The 11,593-nt window shown below is 40.8% G+C and overlaps 1 protein-coding gene and 1 non-coding gene across 3 annotated transcripts in view; one reads left to right on the plus strand and one right to left on the minus strand.

Annotated features, from left to right (window-relative positions):
• LOC108428257 (von Willebrand factor A domain-containing protein 5B2) overlaps positions 1 to 11,593 on the minus strand; it is a 53,437-nt gene that overhangs the window by 3,540 nt on the left and 38,304 nt on the right. For both annotated transcript variants that reach the window (XM_037531061.1, XM_037531062.1), the window contains exons 12-21: positions 8,407 to 8,592; positions 7,861 to 8,077; positions 7,104 to 7,378; positions 4,622 to 4,847; positions 3,259 to 3,558; positions 2,490 to 2,627; positions 2,113 to 2,235; positions 1,945 to 1,995; positions 1,730 to 1,829; positions 192 to 315 (exon numbers count right to left, since the gene is read on the minus strand). In XM_037531061.1, the coding sequence (XP_037386958.1) occupies positions 192 to 315; positions 1,730 to 1,829; positions 1,945 to 1,995; positions 2,113 to 2,235; positions 2,490 to 2,627; positions 3,259 to 3,558; positions 4,622 to 4,847; positions 7,104 to 7,378; positions 7,861 to 8,077; positions 8,407 to 8,592 (1,740 nt within the window). The remainder of the gene's footprint in view (positions 1 to 191; positions 316 to 1,729; positions 1,830 to 1,944; positions 1,996 to 2,112; positions 2,236 to 2,489; positions 2,628 to 3,258; positions 3,559 to 4,621; positions 4,848 to 7,103; positions 7,379 to 7,860; positions 8,078 to 8,406; positions 8,593 to 11,593) is intronic.
• LOC119261655 lies at positions 11,141 to 11,247 on the plus strand. The gene has a single exon (XR_005129148.1). It is a non-coding gene; the product is annotated as a U6 spliceosomal RNA (small nuclear RNA).

Here is an 11,593-nt window from a genome sequence, read left to right on the forward strand (position 1 = left end):
AGAGCTTCTGAATGCAATGTTAAACAAACATAACTGACTCTTAAACATGACTAATATTCAGGTCCCCCACAGGACTACGCTTAGCTGAGGAATTCTAAGCTTAGGAGATGAACATAAGCATTGTTGTATCCTGACAGGATATAGCTATGAATGGATGAGGGAGCAAGAGAAGGATAGGTAAGGGCACTCACCAGAGGCAGAGAGTCGGGTGATATGGAGTCTGTATATGTGTCTGATTCGGCAGACAGGCACTGTGGTTTGAGAGGAGTTTGCCTTCCTGAGCTGTGGCTGGACCTGAGTCTGCCCAGGTTAAACCTACAAAGCACACATGCACACAAACATGGATGGGATGAGACCACTGCTGCAAATTCAGGGGGGACATGTCCCCAGTGCCAGCACTAACTAATAAGCAACATAAGCAGCTGCTTATTGCCCTGTGGAAGTCAGTGAGCCCTCTGATAACTTCTGAATTACGACTACACCGGTATGATGTCTAAGATGCTCGAGTGAAGGGGAAAGAAGCAACTGGTTAGTCATGTCTAAAGTTGAATGTGTGCATGCAGAGCCAAGAAACAGAAAAGAAAAGGTGAAGATGAGGAAAAGAAGCTTAAAGATAAAGGTATGTTTTGTTTTTTGTTAACAGGTGCACACAAAATCATGATGTGTGTGATGAACAGCCAAAAGTGAAACATGGAGTCACCAAAGAAAAAAAAAAGACAATGTGGTAACCACTGCTAACAATGTTAGATCAAACTAAGTTTAAAGTCAGCTGGTGTTGGGAAGTGATTTATTTTGATTTAATTTCCAGTTTTCTGTTTCGTTTGTTTTACGTTGTTATTCTTTGTTAAACAGCATTAATGCTGAAGGGTTTAAGAAGTCACCTCCATTTCTGTTCTCCTTGTTTGAACAGTTACAGCAAATGGCCTTACAACAGGAAGGAAGATTCCTGGAGTAGAGCGCTCTTTTTACAACATCAACTCTGGTTGTTTTGCAACAGTAAGGTGTTTAGGACAGGATCTAAGACTCTGAGAACTCTGACTTCAGTTTTATGACAGTAGCATGGGGCCAGGGGGTGGGGGGTCAGTGGCATAATATAAAAGCTGTGTGTCTGAGCTGCTGTTCAGATTGGGGTGAGATTTAGGCAGATGTACGGCGTGCTGTGTTTTTAATATAACTCTCATTATTTCTTCAAACCCTGGTCTCCTGAATTTATTCCAAGGCAAGATCAAAGACTTTCTACACTGGGTAAGCAAGGAATACTGTATTGTATGTCAGATCACTCAATTGGGAATTCTAAGACGGCTATCTAGTATTTACAGTGAAAAGTGTGAAAAAAGTTCAGAAGCCTGTAGGGTCCAGCAGCATTGTGTCAATAAGAACGTTTTAGTGATTTTAAAATGTAAATTCTCATGCATTCTGGTGCTCTTTGAGACTGAAATACACAATTGATGAAATAAAAGGCCAATAATGTATAAAGTATAAACAGATGGATTATAGGCTGTAATTGTAGACCTACGATGTGCACTTACATGGTTAGGTGGAACTGATAAAATGGACAAAGAGTGTGATTGGTATATTTCACAAAGCAGCCAGTGTGTGTCTTCTACACTTTATTGGATCTTTTCTGTTTTTTATCTGGACACACACATATGTGTGGAAAAAATACTACCGTAGTAATAATGATACACAATAACAATGGTCATAAGTGCACTGAAGACATGTTTCTGACCTGGTGGTGAAGAAGCTTTCAACCGATCTGCTCTCGATGGACCGTTGAGAACGGGACGAAGCAGCAGAAGGACTGCCAGGACACACATTCCTACCAACACCTAAGACACAAGCAGACACATGCATTTAGACCCCACTTTAAGTAAAATGATTTATTTGTCCGTTTCTTTTCATCTCTCTCACCCACTCTCTGTCTCTCTCTATCTTTCTACTTACTGCTGTCCCAAGATGCCAGGCTGCGTGGAGAAGCTGGTGTGTTGTCTCTGTCTGGAAAAAAATGTTTCAAAGACATCTCAGCACAGTGTTGTGACATGCATGAGGTTCAGTAAACAATGAATATCAACTCAGATATCTTAAATCAACCTCCACAAATGTGTATGTTACCTGTGGAGGTATGAATGTCATCTATCTCCTCACTGTCCCTGTTTGATGGTCTGCGACCGAACCCAACAGAGAGCGTTCTCTGTCTCTTGCTGCTGGTACTGCGTCTGCTCCCAAAACGCACACCTTAAACACACAGCAGTGTTAGAATGTATAATACACTACTAACAACACGCACCAAGCTTAGATGGCAAAAATCCACAGATTTTTCAAAATTGATTTTCTAACTTCTTTCTTTATATTGCATTGACTGAATTGCATAATTCCATCAAAGCAACATATGTAAAGTCATTCAGAGTTTGGTTTGATATGAAATGGCCTGTTGCTGAGAGAGTTACTGATTCAGATTTAGTCTTTATGTCATGTGTGAGTATGTATACCTGTGTATCGACTGTTGGTGGCTTCTGACAGTGTTTTCTTGGGGCTGGTGTCAGTAGTAGTAAAGGCGGTGTACATGCAGATGATCCCACAGCTTTTGCTGGTCTGGATGGCCTTCATACGATATCGCTTATATGACCCTGCAGGACAGACAGAGAGAGTAAACGTGTGTGAAGTGCGGGTTATACTGTGGTGTCCTCTAGACCCTCACTGGTGAAACACTAGATGACCAGCACAAACTGTGCAGTAACAGATGAGCTATCATATCTGACTTTACATCTACAAGATGAACCAACAAGGTAGGAGTATCTAATAGAGTGGACAGTAAATGGACACACTGTTTAAGATCTCAAGCAGCACTGCTCAATCTGTTCAACTTGTACCAGCGCAACACACACTAACACACCACCACCACGCCAGTGTCACAGGAGTGCCGAGAATGATCCACCCAAACTGTATGGTGGTCCTGTGGGGGCCCTGACCACTGAAGAACAGGGTGAAAGGGGGCTAAGTATGCAGAGAAACAGACGGACTACAGTCTGTAATTGTAGAACTACAAAGTGCATTTATATGGTAAATCAAGCTGAGAAAATGGAAGATGAGTGTAATTAAGTGTTTTAATGAAGTGGATGGTTGGTGTGTCCTAAGATAATTTCATACTTAATCTATTTGTAATCAAAACTTAATTTAAATAAAAAAAAATCTGTTCCTTCTTAATGATTACTGCCCCCTCTCACTCTCTTTCTCTATCTGTCTCTATTCCGTTCCTACCGTGTTCTATGTCTGTCTCTTTCTCAGCCATGTTCTCAAAGTCTCTGATGATTGAGCGGGCAGTGAGTTGGTGGATGATTTCATCCCAGTGGCCTCGTGGGGGGCTCTCAGTGGCCCACAGCGTAGAGAGGTCCACAGCCACCTCCCAGGATACAGGCCGGGCACCCAACAGGCCGTGGATGACAGAGCGACACGAGGCCTGACCAGCCTGAGAGTCACCTGCAGGGGTAGGTGCAAAAAGAGCCTCAGGATCAGTGAAGCTGTCCCAGTCCAATGGAGAGGCAGGAAACAGGAGACCATCTGTAGAGAAAATAAAAGGAAAAAAAAAGAGTTAGATTGAGAGAATAAGAAGGTGAGGAGAAGAGGGAAGAGAAAAAAATCTTAGTTGATTAGCCATTGACATCAATGATAGAACAATTATATGATAGATATTTATATGTTTAATATGATCCGACAGACTGCAATACACCACACAAAGTATTGGGGATGATGTGTCTTCTATGGTTTGGTTGTACAGAGTGAACTTTGACTGGGAGCACTGTGACAGGAACAAAGAGAAAATCAAACAAGACACTGAAGGGTTTGATTAGCTGATACATTGAATGGTAGTTAACCAAGTTAACTAAATAAGATTCATTGATCATAGAAGGAACCTTTAGTTGTAGCTCTGTGTTGTGCACAGACACCCATGCTCAAAGGACTGGGCATTTTATAACAGGCTGGGACAGAAGGCTTTGAAAAATGTACCTTTCATTTTCCTGAGCCAAACCAACAGTATAGAATTAGAGGTCCATAGAATCATTCTGTGATTTCAAAATACTAAATATGTTGAATAAACTTTTGACCAAGAAATTAAAAATTGCAAATATGCATGTTATTACAGCCCTAGTACACATGCATGTACACTGTGTGCACAGTGCAAACATTAACATATTGACATTAACTTATGAACACAAAACAGAGTTTTGTGTATCACTGCACCTCTAAGAATGCACAAAATTGTTTTTTTTTTAGAGTAATGAACAGCAATATCTTTATTAACATTTGTTTAAATGAATAAAATTTTACTCCCAGTAATCTTCATAAAAAAGGAGTTGTAAATAATTAAAAGTGTTCAAAGTAAGAAACTGATATCAACAAAAAGAGTGAAGTCTTTTCTCATTTATATGTTACAGTAAGATTACAAAAACATATTTGGTTAAATTAGACATCAATAAATATGTGGTGCTAGTTGCTGGTGGACTTCGGTATCTTTAAATAAAATCACTGATTTTTGCCCATGCTTTTGGCCTGTAGTGTATATGTCTTTCTGTATGCATGTGTGTGCATGTGAGTGTGTGTATATATATATATATTCTCTCACTGGAGTCTGTAAGAGACAGAGCTTGGGGTGTGTTGTGTGTCTCTATGTCGTTCTCATCCAGTTTGCCTCCAACAGTCTGCTCAAAGGACACTCTCTCCAGCGCCCTCCGCAGGCAGTGCATGTCCAGGTCACCCTGTGGGGACGAGAAACTGCGGCTGGCCAGAGCACAGCGTGCTAGAGCCTTCTGTCTGCGCACACACTCCTCTCGATCTGACAGCCGGACTCCCTTTACACACACACACACACACACACAAAGTTACACAACACAAGTGCATCTAGTCAGAGAGAATTTTAATTGCGTTTGACAGTTCAGGAGGTAAAGTGGTTCAAACTAATGCATTACAGTAACGTGATTATTTTTCTCCAATAACGAAGTAATGTAACATATTACAGTTTAAATCTTTCTAATCACATTACAGTTACTGACTTATAAAGAATCCCATTATGTTGCATTACTCATATGACTGTAGGATCACAAAATTCATTTTACACAATGTAATTAAATTGTAGATTTCTTTTATGTAATTAATCTGTGCCAAACTCTGATGAGTTGTTGTAACTTGTCTAAATGTTATGTCTATATAATACAATTGAAGTGAAGCTGAATTAACGTTAAAAACAATTTATATATATCCTGCCTTCCGCCCGAAGACTGCTGGGATAGGCTCCAGCATCCCCCCGCGACCCTGACGGAGAAGCGGCTTAGAAAATGGATGGATGGATGGATATTTTTTTTTAACCATACTATACTAATGATAACTGCATGCACATTAGCACTGCTCGATGGATAGGAAAAATTTTTGAATACTGGTAAGATTTATATTTTATTCACAAAGATTTTATTTTGAGGAAACATCTTCTGCTTCAGCTTCAGCTGTTCATCATTTTAATCAGCGTAACTGTCTGTGTTTTGTTTAAAGTAACACAGAGTGGCTGCCTTTTAAGCGGTGATGACTGTTTCTTTTTGTGAAAATTTCTGGAAAGGACTATCAGGTTTTCCCTTGTACAGCTGGAACAGGTCTGGTTTGGTTTTAGAGAGTAACATAGAAGTCAAGTACTGAGTAGTTTTTTAGGAAGTGAAAAGTAGAATAATATGCCTACTGTTTACGATCATTCAGAGAGTGCATCCTACAAACAACCCACTGCAGAGAACAAGGTGAGCTTTGGCTAAGGCATATATTTGCTTGTTTTAAAGGCATATTAAAAAGAACAAATTCTGAATTGTCCTTTCAGAGGTATGTTGGAATCATTAAACTGACTCAAAGAAATCCAGTGCCTTTTCTTATGGTTACTGATGGTTACTGTTGTGGGTACTTGAATGATTATGTTTCAGTTCCTGCCTTGTTTTTGAACATGCCTTTATGACTGTGATTTGCTAGGAAAAATGACAGAAGGAAGACAGAAGGAAAAACAAGAAGTAATGGCGGACATATTGTTTGACTGTTATTAAACCTACACTATGTGTCACGGTTGGCCCCTCCCAGTCCTGTCCATGTGTTCTTGTTTTGGTTTGTAACTCCGCCCCTGATTGTTTTCACCTGTCCCTCATTGTTCCGTGTATTTAAGCCCTGTGTTTGCCCCTTGCGTTTGCCAGTCTTTGAATCCTTGTATCTTTGTACCTGGTCGTTGTTTGTGTTGGTTCTAGTCTTTGTTATGTCTTACCCAAACTCTGTACATGTCGGCTCATTGACCCTGGACCGTATTGACCACGACCCTGGATTTGCCCCTAATAAATCTCGCTTATCTCAGCGTGTGCGTCCGCCTCCTCGCTCCCCCTTACACTATGTAAGATATTGGGATTTGGAGATCTCTCTGGTGGAAATGTGTAATTGCATGTAACGAGCGGAAGAACATTTTGTAACGTCAGTTGTTGGTGGATGACATTTTGCAAGAATGTAAGGCAGTTATCTACTATTGTCATCATATCTTCATCAGCATAATGTCAATTTTGCCTTTGAGACCTAAACATCAAGCTGGACCTTCTTTCTGAGCCTATGCATGTGATGTCAGTATATAAAGATGTATGACGTAGCCTGAAAACCTGTGAAATCTGACACCTCTTGAAATAAATGCTTCATGTTTTACAGGACATCATGCAGTGCCTTATTTTAGTTTGTTTTTCCTCCTGACTCAATAATGACTTCTTTTATCAACTTTGATGGCTCATTTAAAGCATCAAGTAATGTCACTTTAAATTTAACACCTGAAAAATACATTCAGGAACAACTTGCATCTGCTTTTTATTACAAACAGAGTGTAACGTCATTTGAGCCAGTAAAACATTGTTTAACCTAAAACTATTATAGTCCGCTTTGACCAAATGATCTTCGCTACTATTATAACTCAGAGTTTTTAGCTCCTTAAAATCCACATTGCTGACAAAATATTTATATCACTCAGATCTGACTCTATTTTTTTAATTATTTTTGTTTAAAATTAAAAATTACAAATGCATTTGAGCCAAATACTTTTTCAATCTTACCTTCTCAGGTTCTGTATCCACAGAGGAGGTGGCGGTCTGTTGCCACGGTGACTCCCAGCGTGAGAGCCCCCTCCCCTGTGGCTGGACCCTCTCCAGGCCCTGTGGGAGTGAGCCAGTGTCCATGCTCAAAGAGAGACCCTCTGATGGAGAAGAGAAAGAGGCCAGCCCCCTCTCACTGCTCAGAGAGCAGCGGGTCAACATGTACTGCTCCTGCACATATGATGCCTGCTCCATCCGCCAGCGCACATCACTCACTATATAGTCCTGGTCAGTGACTAGAGAGGACACACAAACACATTTCAAACCATCAGGCCAAAACACACATGACAAAAGTGACGAACCCATAATATCACTCAAACTTTTCAATATTATAACTTGTTGAAACAACAAGTAATAAAAAGTATGTTCTAAATATTAATTAATTAAGTGACCTTTATCAGTTCCACAACGGGGAAATTTCACATCGGCATTTAACCCAACCAAGTGCGATCTGGACTAGCGGTCAACGAAAATGATGATGATTTAACCCAACCGTGAAGTAAAACACCACATACACACTAGTGAGCACACACACACTAGGGGGCAGTGAGCACATTGCCCAGAGTGGTGGGCAGCCCTGTCTGGGGCATCTGGGATGGCCAATCAGATTTCAGAGGAAGGCAATAGTCACCCTGACCACCCCTTTAAAAGCATGCATGATTTTGTCTATTTCTGCCTGTGCATATTAGAGCTGGAGGTGTTGCAGTGTGTGTAATACCGGAGTTGCTGGTGTTGTCCGTAGCTGGAGCACAGGAGAACTCAGAGGAAATTTCTTGTGAAATTTCTCTTAGTACATCCTCAATCTCTCCCTCCTCTGCTGCCTCTCGCTCACTTGCCGGCACCAAGGGCTGCAGCAGCTCGGATGATCCAGGGGACAGCTCAAATACTGACCCCACAGAGCCCCGTGGGGCAGGCCTGTATCCATGACTCTTTACCTACAGACACCCACGGTATACAAACAACAGACAGCAATATATTAACAAAAAGGGTTATGTAGATGTCTTCAGCAACAGAGTTCTAACTGACTGACTCTCCTACTGAGTTTTACTGGTTTTACTGCAGCTCTAATCAAGATCCACATGATTCTTACACTAAGAAGCTCCTGACAGTTGGATGAACTGCATTAGGTATAACTGCTCAGTGAAAGGGACTGTTATAAACCAGGCTTCTACACTAGCCTTGCCTTTATATGGCCTTCGCAAACCTCTAAATGACACCCTCTGTCTTCTCCCACTTTCTGTATATCTCACACACACAAACTTACTTCATTCTTCTTAACTTTGAATGCAGATACATCATAGAGAGTGCAGTAGCCTATCAGGCGATTCCCTGGGTAGAGCGGTGGAATCTCATTGGGCGAAAGCAGAGCCTCCATGTTGTCTGGCACATACCAGTCAATGCGCACATCTGTCAGCGCTGGCTCCAGAGCTTTCTTCAGACACTTTATCAGCTACAGGAAAGACAAACATTCCTAATATAATGCAGCAGTACTTCATAGTACACAAACACGATACACTGTAAAAATATTCTATCAAACGCCTGACAAATTAAAATCTTCCCTGACGAACATTTTTCAAATCTGATGAATTCTAAATATTAATTTCATCATAATTGCATCCTAAGTGTTACACAGCTTTCTCAACCACTTCAGAATCTTTCATGGCTCTGCCTAGTTCTGCCATTGCCTTGTTCTTCTTGTTCTAATGCATAAACACAGCGAAGGAAGCTTAGCCCCACATTTACATTAAGAGTCATTGTCAGAAGAAACCCAGAGAGTAACTGCTGGAGAACCACAAACCAGAATAAACAGGAGAACACATTTCCTGAGGACGCTACCATATTAGCCAAATTGGTATTACAACTTTTCAGATGTCACCACCTAAAGTGAACTAAATATAAACCAAACAACATATACACATTTTTATGATTAAACATTTGGGAAAAAGATTTTTCATTCTGCTTAAAGGATGTGTTCTGGTTCCATTTACCTCGTGGGAGGCACCGTCTCAGCTTTACCCTGAGACTGAGGCCAAGTCAAAAATTCTGTCGAAATCGAGGCAGTTAATCTACGTTCTGGAGACCGAGACCAGACTTGGTACTACAACACCACTATGTTCAGCTCTGTTTGCAAAGCGAGATGATAACGCTACCAGAGGTATTCTAAACTACTAAACTCTGCCCAACCATGTGATGTATTAACAGAGCAGAGCAATTAACAGATTTGTAAAGCACAAATGCCACATTATTTTTATTTAGACTACTTGTAACGTTAATAATAATGGCAGACAGCATATATGAGCATTGCTTTAGCTCCAAGCTCCATAATTGGCTTTACTAAGAATTGAACAAGTATGCTTTTTCAGTAATCTGTGAAGACGGAGAAGTGAAGAGAACAAGCATTCAAAACCAAAGTGACACTTTCAAGTATTTAGAACTAACCCTCAGAAAAAAAAGTACCACACTGACCCTCATATCTTCTTCTTCTTCTTCCGGCTGCTCCCTTTAGGGGTCGCCACAGCGGATCATCTGCCTCCATCTTGCCCTATCCATTGCCTCCTCTACTTTCACACCAAACACTGACCCTCATATCACCGGTGCAATATCATCAAGAGTACGTCTTCGGTGCCTTTAGTTAGAGAACGTAATTGTACTTATTCAGTTGCATTTGGATATTCTGCACTGACTCGGGTCCAGTCTTGCCCAAAAATACTTTTCTATTTTGAAATATTATGCTGTAAAAAGGTAATATTATCTACCTATTTACTGGAAAAGTGAATGTAATGTACCTTTAAAACTTATTTAAGCTCACATTTGACCATTGACCCAAGGTAAATAAATAATATAAAATAAACTCTATAAAATACTCTTAACTAAATTCTGCAAACTGCAAATTTTATTGAGTATTTTTTTTATTATTTATTTACCTCGGGTCACGTCTGTGGGCCTGAAGCGCATGGAAACTTGTTCCTGTCACTATCACTGTGAATGATTCTGTATTGGTAAGTTTCTCTAGAACAGAGCATTTCACATCAAACCACTCTGAATGACTTTTTTTAGATCTTAACCATCCAATTATACAGAATTTTGAGCCTACTACAAATCCTAGTTTTCACAAATGTACTTTTGCTGCTTTTGCTGTTTGTCTTTTAATTACGCTGAAATAAAAAAAATCCCTTTAACCAGGATAAAAGAAAGTGGTTTGCAGAAATGTGATTTATTTTAAAAATAAACCAACTGCAGAATATTATTATACCAAATTGCCAATTCAATTCACTTTCTGCATTAGGTTTGGCCTTTTCTCCTGAACATCCAGCACTGTTTTTTGACCCGAATGTCTTGAAACGCACTTCATAAAGTGTTTGAGGCTGAAGGTAAGGACTAATTTCTTTTAAAAAGCATTTCTGTTATTCTGACTTCTTGTTTGAAGTGATTTGGAGGTGTGAGCTCTTCCGAGAACTACTCTTGCGGCACAGAGAGGTACTACAACTTCCTGACTGAGCGGAGGAGGATCCGAGACGGCTGCCAGTATATCCCATGTCAGTTTAATTCCTCTGCAAGTGGCTAGATCATGTATAGGTCACCACTTTTTTGTCTTTTGTAGGTCTTGAAAGAACGGCTCCTGGGTGCTTCTGCCATTTGTTCTCTGCTGTGCTCTAGCGAAAGAGGGCTTGGTAGGCAGCGGGCGAGGAAGCAGTAAAGCTGCTGTGGGGGAGGGCAGGCAGAGAATGAGTCAACCCACAAAGCAGCCAATCCTAGCTCCTAGGTCCCCATCTGCTCTGCATATCCCCTAGTACACGCCCCAGGAGCTCGTGGAGGAATAAAAGAAAGGTAAATACAATAATAATGTAGTGTTTATTACTAAACATGGCTATATATTGGGCATATATTTAGTTTTTTGACCCTTATGTTAAGTTTATGGTTTTTTTTCTCATCAACCATGAACTGAAAACATTGTCGGCAGTCCGGGTCTTTATAGGAGCTGCTGAACCTCGTAGTTCGTGCTTGCTACGGCAGCACATATACTAAAATTGGAACGATACAGAGAAGATTAGCATGGCCCCTGCGCAAGGATGACACGCAAAATCGTGAAGCGTTCCTCATTTTGTAAAATCTGAAATGCCCCAAAAATGCCCCCAAAATGCCCTTTTGGCCGTGCCTGCTATTTTTTGTTACTATTTCGGGTGGCGCAGTTCCAGGTTTAAACACTAGGTGGCCCAGCAGAGAGTGTGCTGCTCTAACCGCTCGCCTCTCAGGGCTTCACAACTATCTAGTGAGCTACTTTGTTAAAACATTTTTTTTAGTTTTTTAGGAATTTTTAGATAAACGCGCGGAGTTCCAGGAGCTGATATCAAGGACCTGCGACACGCCGGGAGAGATTTTATTAAAAACACACTATAAGATCCCCCCGACACGGAGATTAGACTGACTGCTACCGGGAGCTCCGGGCTCCA

The sequence above is a fragment of the Pygocentrus nattereri genome, chromosome 19 (genome assembly GCF_015220715.1).
Source record: "Pygocentrus nattereri isolate fPygNat1 chromosome 19, fPygNat1.pri, whole genome shotgun sequence".
Lineage (NCBI taxonomy): Eukaryota > Metazoa > Chordata > Actinopteri > Characiformes > Serrasalmidae > Pygocentrus > Pygocentrus nattereri.